The following is a 21841-nucleotide window of genomic DNA, read 5'->3' as shown; positions in this document are numbered from 1 at the left end:
TATTTGTTGTTACATGAGAAAAAACTCCTATTGGTTTAAGCCATAGTATAAGCCTGGTTTTCTTTTACTTGCAGCCAAATAGGTTCCTAAACAATTCAGTACTAAATTACTCTCTAAAAAGTCTGTGTTTATTTTATTCTCTAACAAAAGTCTGTAAGAGTGTCCATTTCCCAAAACTTTTATTTACTTTGAATGTTGTCAGTCATTTAAATGTTTAAACAAGCTGATGTATGCAACTATTTCACACGAAGTAGAGGATCATTTCCTACATTTATTGAACCGATTTCCTCTTCTATAACTTCTATAATTCCTTGTTCCTATCTCCCTTGTCCACTCTTCTAGTGGATCTTCTTACTAATTTATAAGAGTAAATTTCTTGAAAGCAAAGCACACTTAGCTGAACTTACCGGGAAATCTGTCTCTGCATCTTTATACTAGCAACCAAATCAAACACAATTAAGAAATACATCTTCCCTGACAGGCCAGGCTGACAGTGACAATCATGACAGTCATCTCTAAGTAGTGCACCACCATGTGGCAATGCGACAAGAAGTAATTCAACTCATGCAAAACACCATAGCCCAAGCTTATTAGTACTTTTTTTTTTAAACAAATCTACACTTAAAAGAAATGTTTACAGAGTAGTGGCACACCAGGCAGAGTCCTTAATGTACATCATCTCATTTAACCCTCATATCAATTTGGGGAATATAAATAATAGTGAAAGGGAATATAAAGGAAGGGAGAAGAAATGTGTGGGAAATATCAGAAAGGGAGACAGAACATAAAGACTCCTAACTCTGGGAAACGATCTAGGGGTGGTGACAGGGGAGGAGGGCGGGGGGTGGGGGTGAATGGGTGACGGGCACTGAGGGGGATGCTTGGTGGGATGAGCACTGGGTGTTATTCTGTATGTTGGTAAATTGAACACCAATAAAAAATTAATTTATTAAAAAAAAAACAAATCCAAGAGCAGTATTTTTATTTGTTTCACAAAATAACTGATTAAAGTAATCATTCAAAACCAATAGTTTCTTTTCTACCACAAAAAGGTACAACATTCCAGGACCCATAAATAAAAACAAAAAGATTAAATGTTTACCTTAAATTTAACTATGTAAAATACATTGTGCCTATCTAAATATAGATCAACGGGCTTAAGCTAGAAACATTGCTGAACCTGTTTAGTGGTTAAGGAATCTGAAGAAGCTGTTCCAAAGTTTGGCTCTCAAGTTTTTTGCCACATTGTAATTGACCTTTTTTTTTTTTCCTATTTTTTAAAATGAAAAACTGAATTGAGCACTATAATAATGCTTCAGCAAGAGGAACCTACTAGCTAGCCACTCCATCCGAGAGCAGCAAGTATTCGTCTGATCAGTTAACAATCTGCCAACCTGACACTAGAAAATAAACAAAATAAGCTGTTAAAGATAATAAAAGGTTGTCATGAAAAGCAATGTGAAGAGGTTGAATAGAACAAGCATTTGAGTATTGAGTATTTGTACATGGTTTGGATTTTGGTTTGATTGACTCTACTTTAAAAAGTCTAGCAGCTAGAGGAACAGAGAAAGTTGGGGAGGATCCTACTCCTTGACTCAGGCCGGGGGCAGCAGGAGGGCTGAAACCCTGACAAATATTTCCTTGCTTTATGCCGCACCTCTCCTCACATGAGCTCTCGATTCTCTCTCTGGCAAAGCACCACACAAAGCGCTCAATCCGGAGTGTGGGAGAGCCAGACATCAAACCACCTTAGTGCCTCCCACTAAACCTTCCTCAAGAGGACACACCCAGCCCAGTGCTTGCAGGCCAGGGCCCCAAGAACTGACAGCTCCCAATGGCAGGAAGGCCAGGCTACCTATGTGTTGCCCACTTGGGCCCCAGGGAGGCATAAGAGATTCACCTGAAGCACCTTTTTTTTTGCATAATTTTTTAGCAGTTTTAAGGCACAGGAAAATGTCTGGGGGAGTTTGGTTTCTAATTCTACATAAAAGAAAACAAGTCTGCAGACACATAATGTTTACAGTCTACAAAAGTGCAAATGGGATGATAAAACCCCAATCTGACGGTACCTCTCACAGTTTCTTGCATTTTCCAATGGGCTTGCCTAGTAGTCCCTGCTTAGAAAGAGAGGGTCTTTTCTCCCACTCTACCCCCACCCCCTTCCTCAGAAAGGCTGCACACCTCACCCCTCTGGCCCAGCAAGGATAACACATGGAAAGAAATGTGATTCTTTGCCAAAGTTGGCTGTGGCCAGACGAGGCTGGATGAGGGGAGGGTGCCCTGGTGGGCTGCCCCGGACATCAGTCTAGGTGTTTGTGGGGCACACATAAAGAGAGGGAGGCAAGGCTTTAGTCACCGGAACAGACCAAGCCAGATTCTTTGGCCCTTCAAAACGTCAGGACAACTGACTAGAAGGGCATATGAGAAAGGGGTATATCAAGTCTCAGAGAGGAGCAGAGACACAAAGAAAAAGAACAAGAAACAGAAGAGGGTGATGCAGTCAAATATGCTAAAATCAAACCATGCACTGCAGCACAGAGGGAAGAGACACACCTGGCACCCTAAGGGCTCCCTGAGTGCCTGTTAGAGGCGGGCCCTAAAAGACTTGCAGGCACTCCCACCAGGCTGGTGTCATTGAGACAGTACAGTCCAAAAGGGGGTAGGCTTAGGTACTGCCCATCCCCCCTTTCCTCCCCCCAGCACTTGCACCACCAACTAAACACCCAGGCACACAGCCTCGATGGTGCACACATACGTATGACACAGGCAGGCACACAGGCTTCAGTCCATGGACACAACGTATTCAGCCTGCCAGCCGGGTAGTGTAGGCACACGATGCACACACACAAACTCCCGTCAGGAGGGAACACACAAACCTTTCTGCAGGCTCACGCTCATGCAGATACACACATACCTACCCCACAGCCTCTTAGCTACATGCAAAACCTCTACAAAAGGTACATACAAAAACTCATGGCCTGGCAGAAAAACATGCACTCATAACCTCTCTGGTAGGTGCACACACACCCTCACAATCTCACTTGGCGTGTGCACACACACGCAAGTGCACACACACTCAGAATCCACCAGGCACACACTCACCACCTGTCAGGTGCTTAGCATACTCAGCACCTCTCTGGGAGACGCACACCCCCCTTAACGACCTCTCAGTCTCATGCACACACAGCACCTACCAGGGCGCACACACACGCTCACAACTTCTCCGGCGGCCGAGCGCAAACCCAAACTCGCAGGCCGTCAGGGTCACCGCCGCCAGGTCCCAGCCCGGCCCGGCCCGCGGGCGCACCCCTCCCCCAGGCCCGTGCGGGCGCGCGAAGGCCAACTCCAGCGGCGGCGCGGGGAGTGCGCCGCGCCCGCGCCCGCCCCCGCCCCCGCGCCCGCCCCCGCTCACCTTTCTCGCTGGCGCCCCGCGCGCGGCCCTCGTCCTCCTTGGGGTTGGTCACCTGGGTGATGATGGCCGGGCCGTCCATGGGTGCGCGGCGCGGCGGCCGCCCGCGGGCCCGGCCCCCCGCAAGCCAGGCGCGCGGGGGCGCGGCGCGGGGGGCGCGCGGGGCCGCGGGCCGGGGGGGCGCTCGCCGCCGCCGCCGCCGCCGCCGCCGCCGCCGCCGCCGCCGCCGCCGCCTGGGCGCGCCCGCCGCCCGGCCCCGCGCTCAGGGAGAGGCGGCCCGGGCCCGCGCCCCAGCTCCCTCCGCCGCCGCCGCTGGGCTGGAGCGGCCGCCGCCTCGTCACCATGAACCCCGGAGCCGCGCCCGGGAGAGCCGCGCACGGAGAGGCGGAGCGGGAGGCCGGGCGCCGCGGGAAGCGGGAGCGGCCGAGGGGGAAGGAGAAGGAGCGAGCGCCGAGCGAGGGCGGGAGGGCGGGCGGGAAGGAGGGAGGGAGCGAGGGGAAGGAGGAGGGCGGGCGGGTGGGTGTGTCCCGGCCCGGGGACCGGCCTCCGCCGCCGCCGCCCGCCAGCCCCGGGGGGGGGGGAGGGTGCGCGGGGAGACGGAGGGGCGAGCGGGGCCGCGAGGAGCGCGCGTGCGGGGGCGCGGGGGAGGCTCGGGCGGACCAGCGGGGCGCAGGAGGCCGGGAGGGCTCGGGCCGCGGATGCCGGGGGCGCGGGCGGGGGCGGGGCGGGGCAGAGGCGGGGGGCGGAGTCTGGCGGGCGCGGGGCCGAGCGGGGCCGAGCGGGGGCCCGCGGGCGTGCAGGCGGGGTTCGGAGGCCCGAGGAGGGTCGCTCGGCCGCGGGGGTGGGCTTGGGCGCCGAGACAGGAGGTGGCCCCGCGAGGGGGCCTGGGGGGGATGCCGGGACCGAGCAGCCGCGGACGGAGGCGGTCGGGCGGAGCGGGCCTCGGGCACCCGTGCGGGGCGGCGGGCGGCCGGAGGGCGCGGCGCGGTCGGGGCTGGGGCTTCGCGTCCGCCGTGGGCCCGAGAGCCTGCGAGCCGGGCGGCGGGGCCTCGAGGACCACCCTGCTGGCACGTGGGGTGTCGGCGTCCAGGGGGCCTGAGCAACGGGCATTTCCGGTGCTCCGCAGCCGGGGTGGGGGCGGGGGCGGGGGCGGGCGGGGCTGGGCAGGGGCCGGGCTGCTGAAGGACGGAGGCGGTCGGGCGGAGCGGGCCTCGGGCACCCGTGCGGGGCGGCGGGCGGCCGGAGGGGGCGGCGCGGTCGGGGCTGGGGCTTCGCGTCCGCCGTGGGCCCGAGAGCCTGCGAGCCGGGCGGCGGGGCCTCGAGGACCACCCTGCTGGCACGTGGGGTGTCGGCGTCCAGGGGGCCTGAGCAACGGGCATTTCCGGTGCTCCGCAGCCGGGGTGGGGGCGGGGGTGGGGGCGGGGGCGGGGGCGGGCGGGGCTGGGCAGGGGCCGGGCCGCTGAAGGACCGCCAGCCGCGGGCAGGCCCGGAGCGACGGCCAGAGCGCGTGCATGACGGGAAAGGGCCCCTCGCTCAGCCTGGGAGGGTCGGAGCCCTCGCGCGCTCGCGCCGCGGCGTTCCAACTTGGAAGCTCCAGCGACCGCCCTGGACGCCAGGGGGCGGGGCGGGGGCGGGGCCGCGGGGCCGGGGCGGGGCCGGGGCAGCACTCGCGCGCGCTCTCCACCGATCAGACGGGTTGGCGAGGCTGAGGGGGCGGGCTGCCGCCTGGAGCGCGCCGGCTCCCTGCGCGGGGTTGCGCGCGCACTTCGGGCCTCGTAGGCACGTTCAGCCCCGAGGAGACTTAGGTGATCTAGTCGGTCCCTTCTCGCGCCTTCAAGTCTCCTGGAGCCCGGAGCCGGTTGTAGCTAGGTCGCGTGCTCAACCGGGAGAACCGGCGAACCTCTCCAAAGTTTAAAGTACAATCCCGGAGAAGCCCTCAGGCCGGGGGCAGCCCGCAGACCTCACCTGTTTCCGCGCCAGGTGGAGCGCGGGAGGGTCCCGCTGCGGGAGACAGCCCAGGGACCGACCGGGCTCCCGAGGCCAAGCAGGTGGGAACTGCTACAAATAGAGTCGGGCAGGCCCCACCGCCCGCAAACCCAAGGCCTCAGGTGACATCCTGGCTCTGTGCGTGTGGTTGGGTCCTAGTGCCAGGTGACTGGATGTGTGTTCATGCTTGAGTACCTGCTCTTCTAACGGCACCTTTGGGACCCCCAGTGATTGCCTGAGGTGGCCGAGACGTGAAGATTTAAGTGAAGTGCCCTTCTGGTTAGGAAGGCAAGCCCTAGAGTATGTGGCCCAGGCTCTAGGAGATGCTCTAACCCTCCCAAGTGCAGACCAGACTAGGGCCCCAGCGCCTCCAGGACTACACTTGTCCCTACTTCTAATGATCTTCACATTTGTTAGGAGGGCATGGCCAGCTCAGGGCCTGGTAAACTAAAATGTCCTCTGGATTCAACTTTTTGAAAACTACAGAATTCTAAGGGGTCAGAGGGACCTTCCAGAGAAAGCTGTGCAGTGAGACATGGTTCTCTTACAGTTCTTAGTATATAACCACACAAATTAGTATCCCCGCTGCTTCCTTGATGCGGCATCCCATTAGCCAGGGCAAGGTGATGAGAGCATTTGGACCCTGACCCACATGCTTGAGGTCTTGATAACTTTTAGGTGGGGGACTTTCCAGAGGTTCTGCTCACTTAGCTGAGGCTGGGAAGGAGCTCAGAACTCAGGCACAAGGCCAAAGAAGATAACTTTCATACACAGAGCCTTTCCTGTCTGGTCCTCCCTGAAAGAATGACTCCGTAGGACCCTCCAGTAACAAATTTCTCTTGCCTGCATCCTTCACTGTCCTCAGCTTCCTCCTGAAATGACCTCTAAAAAAAGAAAAAATTACCTTACTCAAGTTTTTGTCTCAAGCTCAGGTAAAGCAGCTTGCTATGTTTTAAGTCCTCCTTACCCTCCATATTTTGTTCATTTAAAGTTTCAGCTTATTTATTTTATAAATATTCATAGAAATTAAAGAGAAAAAACCACCACAGCCCTATTAATTGATCCTTAAATCAATCTATTTTTCTCTATTTCTCTCTGTCCTTGCCAATATGTTAACATAATTCTATGTAGCTATAAAAATATCATGGTTAAGGGCCGCCTGTGTGGCTCAGTCCACTAAGCATCTGCCTTTGGCTCAGGTCATGATCCCAAGGTGGTGGGATATAGCACCCCCTGCTCAGCAGGGAGCCTGCTTCTCCCTCTCTGCCTCTCCCCCTGTTTATGTTCTGTCTCTCTGTCAAATAAAATCGTTTTAAAAATGTATCATGGTTAAAATTATAAAGTGAGCATTTTTCCATGCGGTAACATAATCATTTATAACTCCCATAATAAATGATTGCATAATACCTCACTGAATGAGCCTTAGATAAGGTAGTATCTTGGCTTGCTTGATAAAGCAATTCAAGAATTGCTGTTGGTTTAACTGGTTAGTAATGAGAAGAAAATACATTTATCTCAGTCTTTACACCATATCAAGATCGATCAAATAATTAAATATAAAAATTCATAAGTAAATATAAGAAAATAAATATAGGTAAATGTTTTTCATATATCAGTTGGGAAAAGGCTAAGTGTGACAAAAATTACAAAGAAATACAGTTATTACAAAGGTTAAGATTGATAAATTTGGCTACATTTGTTCTTTCAACAAATATATTTTAAAGATTTGAGGGAGAGTGACAGAATGAGTAGGGGGGAGGAGCAGAGGGAGAAGCAGACTCCCTGTGGAGCAGGTCTACAGAGGACTCCATCCCAGGCCCCTGGGATCATGACCTGAGCCCAAGGCAGATGCTTGACCTACTGAGCCACCCACATGCCCTCAACAAATATTTATTGAGTGCTCACTATGTGTCAAGTTCTGTTTTAGACAGGATCTCAAGAGTTTTCTGAAATGAGGATTAAGGAAGTGGGCTGTCATACTCTCACATGCCAGTTAGAGCTATGGACTGTCTCTGGGAGTAGGGGGGCTTAAAGCCTTCATGTACGTTAGGCTCTTGAGGAATGGGAGCGAAACAGACCCAGTGATCTGAGGACAGGTGTCAGCCATTGGAGGTCAAAGCACATCAAGTCCCAGAGAGGGATGCCCAGGTCAATAAATCACCGCTGTAAACAGTAAAAGGGATCTAAGGGATCTGAACAAAGCACCAAAATGTTTGAGTCACGATTCCCAAACTATTATCATGCAGTGTCGTTATACCATAATGCACTATTTAATGTTTTAACTTCTTTTTTTATTCAAATAGAAAATTAGTGGATAACATTAAAAAAAAAAAGACAAATGGAGATTGTAGGAAGAATAACAACCCTAAAAAAAGAAGAGTTGCCCAGAGTAGGGGGGTAGAGACCGTTATATGAAGGGCAGGGGACATAGCCCTAGAGTTGGCAAGCGTGGCTCCATGAGGCCAAGGACAGGAGTAGGTAGGAAGATGAAGGGTATGTGTGAGGGCAGCCTCGCCTGGAGTCTAAGGGGTAGAGCTCCAGTGTGGAAGGGGACAATTGGACCAGAAGGTGGGGCAAACGGTCAAGAATGCTCTTGGAGTGAGGGAGAGGCTGCCCTTGACAAAGGAACAGTGGATATGGAATGGGCAACTAAGGAGGCAGAGCAGAATGAGTGTCCCAGGTAGAGGGAACAAGAGCATGATTTCCAGCTTAGAGGCCAGGGAGAGCAGGCTCGGGAAAGAGTCCACAGTGGTTAGAGTTGAAGATCTCTGGTGATGTGTAAGGCTCATCAAGCAGAGGCTTGTGACTCAGGAAAGGTATTGAGGATTTCTGTACTCTGGGGGCAGTGGGAGTGACATATTCAGATACATGTTTAGTAAGTTCCTACTGACTAGCAGATTGGGTCAGAGGCAGTGCAAGGGACAAGGAAACCCATGGAATGTGTCGCATTAATCCAGAAAGGAGATGATGGTGATGCTCTCTGGACTGGCCATTCCCAGCCTGGCTGGCCCCGTTCTCCATCTTTGAATCTCTGCCCTCCAGGCTCTGTCCTTGGTCAGCTTTCTCTTTTCTCTGCAGGCATCTCAGTCTTGTGTTTTGTGTCTTGTTACTTAGTTTCTATCTCCGTGCCAGCTTTCTTGGTCTTTCTCTAATTCTACCTGCATGTGCTTCTGACTCAGGGCAGCAAGTCTTACTGGGAAAGGAGTGGAAGTAGAATCTGGGCTGGGGGCACCTGGGGAGATCAGTGGTTGAGTGTCTGCCTTGGGCTCAGGGCATGATCCTAGGGTCTTGGGATCAAGTAAGTCCCTCATCGGGCTCCCTGCAGGGAGACTGCTTCTCAATCTGCCTATGTCTCTGCCTCTCTCTGTGTGTCTTTCATGAATAAATAAATAAATAATCTTTTAAAAAAAGAATCTGAGCAGAGATTCCTGATGGTCAGTCAAGTGGATACAAACCTGAGCCCGCCTACAAGTCTCTCTCTTGGGGTCACCTTGGGACCTAGATGAGTTTCCTCTGGGTAAGAGTTCTCTTTTACAGCGGATGGAGCCAGAGTTTTATCAGATCCCAAAAGGGCCTGCTCTAGCTGGGCAGGATAGGCCATACCCACAGAGGTCCTTTATATATTCTCCAGGTGTATATTTGGGTACCTTCAGTATGCCCGGCTTGGGTCAAATGCAGGAGACATAGTGCCCACAAGGGGCTCATAGCCTGATGGATGAGGTAGAGGAATAATCAGAGGGTGGCACAGAGTATAACTGGTTTATTCTCCTGGCAGTCCAGGAGTCCCTACAGAGGATATGATGCTAGCAAAATCATTTTCTGAGTCACAGTCTCCCAGGTAAGAGACTTTTCCAGCCACAGAGAAGACTCCATTCTGAGGAGCAGTATAACATCATGATGGAGGAAAAGATTGGAATTTTGAAAGCCAGGTTGAGTTTGGCCTTTAACCTGTGAGTAATCTGGAGCCTTCCTGAGCAAGGAACAGGCACCATTCAAGAAACTTGTTCAGATCTGTGAGTAGAGTGAAAAACAATTCGAACCAGGCTAAGCAACAACGAAGCTCATGTAACTAAACCAGGGTTACGTGTCTGGGCTGCAGTAGTCTGGGAACAGCACTCCTGACTCAAGGCTGTGGAGCTCCCTACAGGGAGGGTATGAATTTCCTATGACCTGGAGGATCAAGGTGTAGTTAGGGAAGCCAGAGGTCTTCCTTATGCCCAAGACAGCCTGTCTTGTCTTTCCCACGCAGGTTGCCCAGGACATCATTCCTTAAGGGCTCCACAAAAGTGCATCCTTTTACCTTCAACACCCATGTACCCACAACATCCTAATTCTTCCTTTCCAAGACCCCTTCCCCCATTATACATGGATTCCTCCAACCGAATGCCTATTTCCACTAACACTTGGGGCATCCGGGCCATCTTTGTTTGCCTTCTGCGGTCATCCCCAGGGACGTTTTCCATCTGTCCCTATGTGGGACCTGTGCAAAGCATCCTTCCCACTGACTCACAGTTCTCTGCCAAGAAGGCCGCCCCCTGATGAGCCAGAGGTCCAGTAGGTGAAGCCCGCCCCCTGGTGGTCCCCAAGTTGTGAGGTCTTTTTCATGTGCCCAACTGGATAAGAAAGTTGGGACTCCTTGCCAGCTCCCTGGAGTGTACTGTAGGGCCCAAGGACAGGCTGCCCTCAAATGTGCCTTTTTCACATGTTAATTGTTTTAAATAAAAGTTACCTTAGCAAAAGCCTGTGTCAGAAGGACACTCAGACTCTCTGTCCCCCTGAAATCAGGAAATAAATCTCCCATGTGAAAGGTACCCTTCCTGTACCAGGGAGTAAAGAGACATCCTTATCACCAGAGACGGGAAACTTAGAGCTCACAAGGCTGTGTACAAAGAACCCTTGTTACTTTTTGCTAATTTATTCCTCCAGCCCCCAAGTTGAAGTTCCCAAAGTTAAGTTTTCTTAACTTATCAATTCCTCACAAATGTATTATCTCTTTGTCTAAAAACTATAAGAAACTTTCTGCCTTGGTCATTTCTTTGGGTCTCAATTTCATTATTGGGCCTCCATGTACACATAAGAAAACTTTGGGGTTTTTCTCCCATAACCTGTCTCATGTCAAGTTAATTCTTAGTACAGCTAGCTAGAAGACCCTTGGACCAAGGGAAATTTCTTCCTTTTCTTCCACACCATAGCCACAGTGGGCCCAGTCGTGTCCCCTACTTCACCTAGCTGTCATGATTTGCACTCCTGTTCCACTTTTCGCAGGGTATTAACAGAAAAGCCGTCAGGAATGTGAGGATCTGTGTGCTTGTCCCGGGAGCAGAGAGCAGGGGAATTGAACTGGGCCCCACTTGGCAGCCAGCCTTGGAATAGAAGATGAAGTGGCGCTGGTGATGATGGCCACTGGTGATGGAGAATAGGGTAGTCAGCTGGGGTCCTGAACGCAGAGAAGAGGACACCTGGTATAAAGTTGGTGGTTGGAAGCATTTGGAAAATTTGAGAATAAGATACATCCTGGTCTAAGACAGACTCTGGGGCTGTGAGGTTGAGATGTTGCATCTTCAGAGATGTTGCATCATCAGGATACCCAGAAATCCAAGAAGCCTTCCTAGAGGAGGACACGCTAGCCCCTTTCCTTCTACTTCCAAAATCTCAGGCCTGCCCTGCCCAGAGAACATGGGTAGAGTAAGGGGACACAGCCCTGTGCTCACATCCTCCCTGGGAGCTCTGGGTGGAGGGAAGGCAAGGCCTTGCCCTAAAACCCTGTTACAGAGGAATAGCTACTGGTGCAGAATGGGTAAGGCAGCCCTGTGTGCCCTCAGCCCACTGGTGGCAGTGGCTTTGGTTCCTGAAAGGACAGTCAGTCATAGAGTCCTAGCTTGATTTGGTGCCTGGGACCCCACACTTTTAGCCCTCACGTGGATTTCCCTTTCAATGCCTCCCGTATGTCCCAAGGCACCTGGGGTCATCTCCCCAGGCTGGTAGAGGCTGTTCTTGCCTCGTTGATGGCATCTGGCTTCTCTTACCCAGGCTCCCCAGGCACTGGGCTCTGGCCTGGCCACAGGTACCCCCTTTATTCCCTCCTCTGTGTTTGCAGAGGCTGAGTTCGAGCTGAGATAGACAAACCCAGACATGTCCAAAGTCTGTGTCATGAGATATATCATGGGCAGGTCCGGTCACAGACACACATCTTGGCACACACAGGTACAAGCTCATTTGTACTCAGGCTCATATACGTGCTGGGACACAGGGCACACACATGACAAGGCTGTCTTTGCCCAGGCTGGTTTCTTCCACCTTGGCATGCCTCTTTCTCTCCCTCTCTGTAGCCTTCTGGCTCTCCATGTCCCAACCCTGCCAAGCATTACCCTGCCCCTTCAGTTCCCCTTGAACCCCGCCTCCTGCCTCCTGGTGTTTTTTGGACATGATCACAAGTAAGAGCAAGGAAATGTCTGCTAGCAATTTCTATTTTTCACACAAACTTGCCCAGAGGCCTGGGTGGAGAGAGGGCTGGGCTTTCTGCTTTGGAACTGGGAGAAGAGGAGAATACAGGAAGAAAAAACAGATGTCAATAAATCAGCCGTTCCTCTGACACACCCCCTCCCACCCCCGGAGCCACACACACCTCCTTGGGTCCCCCCCCGCCCCCCCGCCCGCCGACATTCTCAGGTGCACCCTGCTGCTCTTCATCCTTCTATACTGCTGTCCCAGAAGCTCGGCTAGAGCTGACTCTTGGGGCTCAAGACCCAGTGAATTGCTGGTCCTGCTCTGCTGCCAAGCTGGCCATGGGAGGCTCTCCCTGTGCTCCAACACCTGAGTGCCAGGCTGGGGACCCGTCTCCACTGAAAGAAGCCACAGGCAAGTGCTTCCTCTCTCCAGGCCTTGCATTTCCTGGGAAGGCCATGCAGCTACATGATGCCTGTTGCCCAGAAGGAATGGGTGCAGACCAGAAGGAGGCGCCTAGCCTGGTCTGAGCTTGGAGATGGGACTGAAAGAATAACATTTCCAGACAGTCTGTAATTGTTATAAAAGTTTTTAAAATATTCAAATCAAAATGTTTTTGAGAGGGATCCCTGGGTGGCGCAGCGGTTTGGCGCCTGCCTTTGGCCCAGGGCGTGATCCTGGAGACCCGGGATCGAATCCCACATCGGGCTCCCGGTGCATGGAGCCTGCTTCTCCCTCTGCCTGTGTCTCTGCCTCTCTCTCTCTCTCTGTATCTGTCATAAATAAATAAAATATTTTTAAAAAAATGTTTTTGAGAAACAAAGATATGAGCCACATGGATTTGGTCAGACCTAGAGAGGCCACAAAGCTCCTTAACATTTACTATCTCTGTAAATCCCTGATACTTCCTGGCAGGTGGGGAGGTGGGTGGGTGTCGGCCATCCTGATTGTTTACTGTATACCAAGCTCTGCATGGGTACCATGTATCCCTGAGGGGCACAGGCTCCTTCAGCTGCAAGGAATGGAGCTGGGGTGAGCATCCCAGAGCAGGCGCTCTGCTCTATCCAAACTTCAGAGGAATCCAGCTTAGATTCTGGAGAAACCCACCACCTGGCAGGCCTTGGGGATGAGTGGGTCCCACTGCCAAGCTCAGGAAACTGAGGCCATTCAGGATCAGAGCCACTCCAGACCAGTCCTCTTTACATTTGTCATGAATGTGACTCCCCTGTGTTTCTATTCCTGCTTTCCTTTGGGTCTGATCACTTGTCTTCCTGCTGGCATTTAACTAATTCTCTTAAACCTCAGTTTAAATTCTGAGGGTGGGGGTGGGGGGCGGAGAGTCCGTTTGGCTCGGTTCATTACCATAGTTCAGGTTACTCTGGTTGGATAAAATTTTATTCCAAAGCTTAGCGACTTAAAAGAAACCCCAGAAATATGTGTATGCGTGTGATCTGCAGACATATTTATTTAGGGTAAGTAGCCCATGATGAGGGACTGAAATGGGCACTTTCTCCTACATTCTAGATAATGAGGCCTGAGACCCAGATTCCATTAGACGGCTGTTCACTAGATCATGAAGACGTGACCTCAGGAAACCCAACTCACAACTGCAGACTGCATATCTGTGGACTGTTCCAAGAAACCTATGAGGAGATGGAGATAAATGGCAAGAGAATAAGACGTAGCCCTAAAGCTACATCTTCCCTATGGTGCCTCTCCTTAGCATATGCTATTCCCTCTACCAAGAATGTTGTTCCCTGCTCTGTGCCTCGAGTAACTTTTCCCTGCCTCCCAAGGCCCAGATAGCAGGGAGCCTCCTTTTCTGGGCTTAGTGCTCCTGGTCTGTGCTCCCTTGGCCTTTGGACTGATTAATCTGGAAAGAGCAATTGCAGAGTGAAAAGGGAGAGGTGGCCTGAATGTCCCCTGAATCAGTCTGCAAACTGATTTAACACCTCCTGTCTTTGGCGGATTAGGCTGCACCCTCAGATGAGACCATTCCATTTGCAGCACGGGGTTCCTGCCTCTCACCTGGTTTCTCCTTCCTACCCACAAAAGCTTGATATGCCAAGAACATTTCCCTTTCCAATGCTGAAACACATTTTCCCTCTTTCAAAAGTTCATTCTAACTTTAAAGTCTCTTCTTTCCCCTTCAGTCATACAAACACGTTTTCTTCAACTGTGAGGCTCTGATAGATTATTAGACACCCCTCTGGTGCTGTGTATCGCTAAGACCAGAAAGCAGGAAGCAAGATTGCTTGAACCTCTCTAAAGGCAGCTAGAGAAATGCAGGACTCCCATGGGGCAAGGCTATCTGGATCACACCACTTTTCTTCATTGTTGAGAATGGAGACTGCATCCAGATTTAAATTGCTTTATTACTAAATTGATTATATAAGGACCATCTCTGTGGCTTCCTTGTTGCTAGTAAGCTGGTTTGAAAGTTCCAGAGGCAGAGGAGCCTGGGTGGCTCATTTTGCTGGATGTCTAACTCTTGGTTTTGGCTTAGGTCATGATGTCAGGGTCATAAGAATGAGCTCTGCATCAGGCTCTACACTAAGCATGGAATCTGCTTAAGATTCTCTCTCTTCTTCTCCCTCTGCCCCTCGCTCTACTCTCTCTTTCTCTTAAAAAAGAGAAAGTTTCCAGATGCAGCAAAATATTCTCCAGCACCAGCAATGGTTGTTATCAGCAAGACCTCACTCAAAATCGACTCAGGAAAATAGCTCCAAGCCAGAGACTGCAAACTGGCAGCCTAGGGATCCATGCTGGTGGCAAATATGATTGGTTGTTCTTACTGTTGTTGCTTGTTTTCACTTGTACCATGCAGACTCTCAAAATGGATTTTTTAAAATAATTATAGCCTTAAAGAAACATTACAAGAATAAAGAATTCCCATATACCCATCAACTGGATTCCCTAAGTGATCACTTTTTAGCTCCCTATATTGTTATCATTTGAACCATATGAGAGTAAGATTTACCAGTAAACACCAGTGAATACTTCAGTGAATATTTCCTTTTTTTTTTTTGAAGATTTTATTTATTTATTCATGAAAGACACAGAGAGAGGCAGAGACATAGGCAGAGGGAGAAGCAGGCTCCCTATGGGGAGCCGATGTGGGATTTGATCCCAGGACCCCGGGATCATGCCTTGAGCCGAAGGCAGATACTCAACCACTGAGCCACCCAGGTGCCCCTCAGTGACTATTTCCTAAAAACCAAGAATAGTCTGTTACATAACCATGTACAATTACCAAAACAGAAAATCAACATTGAGACAATATTATTATTTGACCTATAGACCTTCCTCACCTTTCACCAACTAACCTGTCCTGCCCTTTGTAACAAAAGAGAAAGTTTACTTTTTTTTCTGGTCCAGGAGCCGATCTAGGACCATGTTGTCATGTTTCTATTATTTCCTTAATCTAAAACAGTTCCTTGGTCATTGTCTTTCATAATCTTGCCAGTTTTGAAGAACAGAGGCTAGTTGTTTTGTAGAAAATCCCTGAATAGGGATCCTTGGGTGGCGCAGCGGTTTGGTGCCTGCCTTTGGCCCAGGGCGTGATCCTGGAGACCCCGTGATCCTGGAGACTCGGGATCGAGTCCCACGTCGGGCTCCCAGTGCATGGAGCCTGCTTCTCCCTCTGCCTATGTCTCTGCCTCTCTCTCTCTCTCTCTCTCTCTCTCTGTGACTATCATTAAAAAAAAAAAAAAAAAATTAAAAAAAAGAAAGAAAATCCCTGAATAGGTTTGCCTCTTGTTTTCTGATGATTAGATGCAAGTTATGCATTTTTGTCAGGAATGCTCCAGAAGCGTTGTATCCCTACCCGTGTGTCATGTGAAGAGGCCCATCATATTGCTTGTAGCGTTATTGGTAACATTCACTTTGATCACTTGGTTAGGGCAGCAACTCTAGGGGTTTGTCCACTATAAATTTTGTCCCTGTGTATTTCCCCCTTTCTAAATAAAAAGTATTTTGCGGGGAAGTACTTTAAGACATGTAAATATCCTTATTCTCACCAAATGTTTACCTTCCAAATGTTTACCTTCCGGTTTTAGTATCTGTTGATTCTTGCTTGAATTGGTTACTGCCATCACATTTTCACAGTTTGGGAAAAGTGGGAATTTGTTTGAGTTGGCTTTTGTGTGTGTTTGGCATCTCCCCATTATTCTTTGAGCCCTTCTTTAATTTCTGGTACAAAATGTTCCAGGCTTATCTTGTCCTTTCCCTGCCCTAGTGCTAGAATCAGTCATTTGTCTAAGGAGCCTTGATTCTGTTTAGTGGAGAATACAAACCAGGATCTGGGTGCTAGGTGCACTCACTGCTACTGGGGTGTTATTGATTCTAGGCTCACTCGGTGGACACAGCTAAATAAATGTATCTGTCTTCATCTGTATCAATTTCTTTATTTATATTAATCAAACTATCAGTCATCCATCTATATTCATTCTACTAAAACCATAGGTTTATAAGTGGTACCTCCAGTTACTAACACTGCACAATTATGCCACCCCCCCTCCCCATCTCTGTAACTCCCTTCTCTGACAGTGAGAAACTGGACTCCTGCTACCCATGGTCCCTTTATATACTCATGCTAGAAAATCCAGAAAGTAGCTTCAGAATGCTAACCCATTCCACTGCAAAAAACCAGCCCAACCAGAGTTCAGTATTTGTTCCATGTTCTCTCTGTCTTTTGTCAAAATACTTTATCCCGCCCCCTTTAGTTCTTCCACCCCCAAGTTAGGGTCATTTTTTTCTCTCCTGTAGAATTTTCCCCATTCTTGTTGATTTTCTTTTCTTTTCTTTTCTTTTTTTTTTTTTTTTTTACGGTAACTCAGACATTAATATGGCCCCAAAAGTCAGAGGTATATGGAAAGGTACATCTAGAGAAGTGTCACTGCCCTATCTGTTGTACCTTCCCCCAAGCCCCACACCTCCACCCTGCTTCTACCTTAGCACTTTGGGTAATCATTGCCATGAGTTTCTGCTCTGTCCTTTCTGTGTTTTCCTCTGCTGTACAAACAGCAAATACATGTATCTATTAATTTCTAATATTCTAAGCAAAAGGTAGCATACAGTAGATACTCACTTGTATCTTTCTTTTTCACTTAATATAGTCTGCAAATAATTCCTTCAGTTTATAGAGATCTTCCCCCCCCCCCCTTTTTTTTTTTCTTTTTCTTTAGCTGCACTGTCAAGGAGTAGCTTAAGGGTACATGCCTGATAACTGGGTTAAAAGGTAAACACATATGTAGTTTTGTTCGGAATTGCCCATTTCCTCCCAGGAAGATTGTATCAATTTGCATTTCCACCAGCAATGTATGCAAGCGCCTCTTTCCCCACAGCCACAACAATAGAATGTGTTGTCATATTGTAAATTTTTGCCAATCTGCTAGGAGAGAAATGGTATCACAACATAGTTTAAATTTGTATTTCTCTTATAATGTGAGTTGAACATATTTTCACATGTTTAAGGCCCATTTAAATATCTATATCTATCTATATATATATTTTAGTGAACTGTCTATTCATGTCTTTTGCCCATTTTCCCATATTTTTTAAAAATCTCACCTCCTCCATGTTTTAAAGCTCTTTCTATATTAAGGATATTGGTCCTTTATCTCTAACATAGATTGCAAATATTTTCTTCCATTTTATCATTTGACTTTGCTTATCGTGTTTTTCTCGCCAAGAGGAAAATTTTTAGTTTCATGTGGTCAAATTTATCAATCTGTTCTTTATTGCCACCAGATTTTGAGGCATAGTTAGAAAGCCTTTCCTGACACGTAGATTATGCAAAGATCCATCCATATTTTCTTCTAGTACTTGTGTGGTTTCGTCTTTTACACTTGGATCGCTGATCCATTTGGAGTTTATTCTCTTGTAGGTAGTGAGATCAGGATCTAGTTTTTCTTTGCTCATGGCTACCCTGTTGTCTCAGCACCATTTATTGTAAAAGTCAATCTTTGCCCTAGTGATTCAAGATTCCACCTTTATTGTGTATAAATTTTCCATATGTACTTAGGTTGATTTGGGGGCTTTTTATTCTGTTCTGCTGGAATGTCTATTCATGTACCAGTATCACACTGTTTTAATTATAGAGGTTTTAGAACATGTTTTAATGTCTCATAGGACTAGTCCTTGACCCCTAGTTAAAGCTTTTTCCCCCCTCATTTTTTCTAGATATTCTTGCATGTTTATTTTTCTATATAAACTTTAGTATCAACTTGTCAAGCATCATTAAAAAAATAATTTGTCTCCAAAAAAGTTCCCCAAATTTTGAATTAGTTCCTAAAATATAAGATGGGGAGAAAATATGAATTTCTGGTTTTTCTTGAAAATTGGGATGGTCTATCAACATGGGTATTTTCTTTCCACATGACAGAGCAATAGCTGTGGCCTTCACAAAGACCTGTGGTCTCCAGGGCTACACAGTGCCTACCACTCCCTCTGACCCCTCACCCCCGACCTTCACACATAGATGTTCCTACTGTGGCACTTGAGTTGGTGACACAAGCTTTAAATGACCAGGAAAATTATATACCATGTCTATCCTTTGTTATATATTTCTCTGAGCCACCCAGGTGCCCCAATATGAATGTTTTCTATGAATTGAGGGAAGAACACAAGGTGCAGAATAATACAAATAGCAGGCTGCCTTTTCTGTATAAAAGGAAAAACCAAAGATCCATATTTATATTTGTTTGTAAGTACATAAGGATACTCTGGATGCACTCATAAGGAACAAATAAAATTGTTAGGGGGATAGAGTAGGAGGGAAATCTCTCTCTCTCTCTCTCTCTCTCTCTCTCTCTCTCTCTCTCTCTCCTTTCCATGACTCTGAGGAGTAGGTTTTAAGCCAAATACTTATATATGCATACATAATGCATGTGTACATATACACACATGTATAAAAGCAGCTATTAAACAGAAAAGATAGCAGAGGAAGCCATCAGATCCTGGAGACCACAACTATTCAGCCAGGACTCTCTGTAGGGACAGCTGTTGGATGGGGTCACTTGCTGGAATTTCATCCAGTCTTGCTCAAAGATGATATATTACACATGTTAATTATATTTTGACAGAAAAGGCAATGAAATATGTTTCTGCTCCTACTATCTTGCATTGAGAAACTCCCAGAGAGCACTTTACAAATTGACAGTCAATAAACCACTTCACCCAGTGGAGACATAGAGCAAACTCCAAGATGGAATGCTGCTATTCACGCACCAGAGGATGCCCCTCCCCCACAACGCTCCATGATAAAAAAAAAAAAAGTGAAATATTACAGCTAGTGAAATTGGGAATTTAGCAAAGAAAGAATTTATGGAGTAACTATAGTTCTAGAATGATAGAAAGCTATATCTTCTGAAATATTAAAATGCAAATTCAGGAAGTCTGTAGAGAATAACACAGATCTTATATATTATATAGGGTTTGGCACATGGCATATGATCCATGTGAAGTGAATTTAAAAAAAAAAGGAAATGTATTAAGCTGAGTGCTGTTACTCAAATAGATGAATCTGTATCTGTCATAGCATTTATCAAAATATTTTCAATTGGGGAGCCTAGAAAATAATTAGAACCACTACTGTGGCAGATACTAGTCTGGATGTACATACATCTCAATAACTTGCCTTTTTCCCTTTTTCGGTTTATAGTTTAATTTTTTCTGGGAGTGCCAGTTTCTTTGGAGTTATTAGCTTCTTTTAAAAATAATTCTCAAATAGCAAGCCATTATTCTGTTTTATCTCCTTGCAAGCATCTAACAACAAACAAATGTTAACATTCTGGTAGGCAAAATACTGGTGTTTCAGTTCAGTATGCTACACCTCAAGGTCATATATTCTAAGTAGAAGAATATTAACTTTCAAAAAATTTTTGCATAAACCACCTGAGAATAATGATTCTTGGGTGCAGTGAAAGGAGTCTTTAGCTCATAGGCAGAGTATACAGTTAAGCATTTATACATTGATACCTGGACACAGACAGGGAAAAGAATCTCTATGAAATAGGCCAGAATGTAAAGAGCTCAGATTCTAAGTATGCCTCTGTTACTTTTCTAAGATACATTTCAAATGATTTGTCCAGTAACTGCAACACTGTAGAGGAAATGTTGTCAAGAGATAGCCATTGACTGAGTGGTGTTTCACCCATTGTTACAAAAAGATTAAAAGCGAAATCTCCTTGACCACGGGATAGTTTTGGGAGGAGGAGTGGAGGAAATAGGTTACAAAACATAGAGAACAGCCTCATTTCAGGAAGGATCACGTTCCCCAGGCCGTTCTCTCACTTTGTCTATTGTCCTGCAACTTGAAATGAGGGTCTGTTTTAAAAATTGCTTTTGTAAGTTTATGGTTGAAGTCTTTTGTTGTTGTTGTTCTTTTAAAAGCTACTTACTGGGGCGCCTGGGTGGCTCAGTTGGATAAGCCTCTGCTTTCAGCTTAGGTCACGATCCCGGGGTCCTGGGATCCAGCTCCACATCGGGCTCCCTGCTGGGCGGGGAGTCTGCTTCTCCCTCTCCCTCTGTGTGCCTGCTTTCTTTCTCTCTCTCTCTCTCAAATAAATAAATAACATCTTTATTTTTTAAAAAAGATTTATTTATTTATGAGAGACAGAGTGAGAGAGAGAGAGAGAGAGCGCGCGAGTGAGCGCCAGAGACACAGGCAGAAGGAGAAGCAGTCTCCACGCAGAGGTGCCCGGCGTGGGACTCGATCTCCAGGATCACACCCTGGGCTAAAGGAGGCGCTAAACCGCTGAGCCACCCGGGCTGCCCATAAATAATATCTTTAAAACAAATAAAAGCTGCTTGCTTTCTTTTCCCATTATTCCCACTAATTGCATAACTTCATTTCTTTGATTGTGCGACTCCTCAGCACTACTTCACTGACGTTTTGGGAAGTTAAATGTTTGTTCTCGTGAACACCAAAAATATCCGAACTCCTTTAAAGCAGTTGTTAGACAGGCAGCCCTGACTTGTCCTGACCAGCAGGGGACAGTCGGGAGCCAGATTATTGGATTTCCACCCAATTAATTCATACTCTTGAGGGTGAGCTACTGCCTTCACTTTAGGCCTTCCCTTGAGGCTTCCGAATGGGTGAAGGGCTGCTCTCCCTCCAGCCACCCGCTAGCAGTTCCTGGCTCGGCCACTCCTGCTCCACTTCACACTCGTGCCTCTTGGCTACTACTGTCTGGACACTGGGATCTTCTCAGTTTCTTGAACAATCTAGGCTCCTGCCTGCCACTGGGTCTTTGCACCTGCTGTTCCCTCTGCCCGAGATGCTTTTCTCTTCTTCTTCACCCAGTTATTTCTCCTTCTCTATCATCTCTTCCTTAGGGAACACTTCTATGCTACCAGAACAGGAAAACTTTTTCATTTCATGCTCCCATAATACCCTTTTTTTTTGGTATGATTACCTGTATTATTGTCTATATGATTATTGTCAGTAACCGTAGTTGCATAGCCTTGCTGTAGTTTGCTGAGGGGTGGGATGTTAGCCTGAGAGACCCCAATTCCTCCCTGTGAGGACCCACCTCCACACCCAAACTCACAAGAAACTTCTGGGCTGATATCATGTTTCACAGTGAGAGCTGTGACGATCAGTAGTCTCTTCAGTGACCATAAAAGTTGGGGGCGGGGGTTGAGGCTAGATGCATCTGTTTCCCTTTTCTGTTCAACTTTTGTTTTCCCTGAAATTAAGAATTGTCTGGTTTTCCCTTTTATTTAGTTTTCTCTGTGCTGCTCACTAATTCATCCCCAAACCTAGTTCAGACTGTATCTCCCTTCTTTATGACCAGACATGTCAGGTGTCTTTCAGCCCTGATTTCTTGATGAAGCAGCATCTCCCAGAGTCTTCTGACTTGCTCTCGTATGCCTGGGCTCACTCTCCCGCCCACTACTGGTGGCAATGCAGAATGGCGCAGCCACTTTGGAAGAGAGTTTGGCAGTTTCCTACAAAACCAAACACAGCCGGACACCTGGGTGGCTCAGTGGTTGAGT

At 48.0% G+C, this 21841-nt stretch overlaps 2 protein-coding genes across 3 annotated transcripts in view; both read right to left on the bottom strand.

The window, feature by feature from the left end:
- The window catches only part of CTDSPL (CTD small phosphatase like), a 115139-nt gene extending 111281 nt beyond the window's left edge, over positions 1-3858 (bottom strand). The window contains exon 1 of one of the 2 annotated variants that reach the window (XM_025461315.3): positions 3413-3858. In XM_025461315.3, coding sequence (XP_025317100.1) covers positions 3413-3491 — 79 coding nt within the window. In that variant the 5' untranslated portion in view covers positions 3492-3858. The remainder of the gene's footprint in view (positions 1-3412) is intronic. The other variant, XM_025461316.3, reaches the window with a different exon arrangement.
- Positions 3859-13371: 9513 nt separating this feature from the next.
- ITGA9 (integrin subunit alpha 9) overlaps positions 13372-21841 on the bottom strand; it is a 354014-nt gene continuing 345544 nt past the window's right edge. The window contains exon 28 of the mRNA XM_049099727.1: positions 13372-13482. Within this exon, the coding sequence (XP_048955684.1) occupies positions 13441-13482 (42 nt within the window). The 3' untranslated portion in view covers positions 13372-13440. The remainder of the gene's footprint in view (positions 13483-21841) is intronic.

The sequence above is a fragment of the Canis lupus genome, chromosome 23 (genome assembly GCF_003254725.2).
Source record: "Canis lupus dingo isolate Sandy chromosome 23, ASM325472v2, whole genome shotgun sequence".
Lineage (NCBI taxonomy): Eukaryota > Metazoa > Chordata > Mammalia > Carnivora > Canidae > Canis > Canis lupus.
Note: the sequence above shows the minus strand (reverse complement) of the source record. Positions and strands in the feature narration are given on the sequence as shown.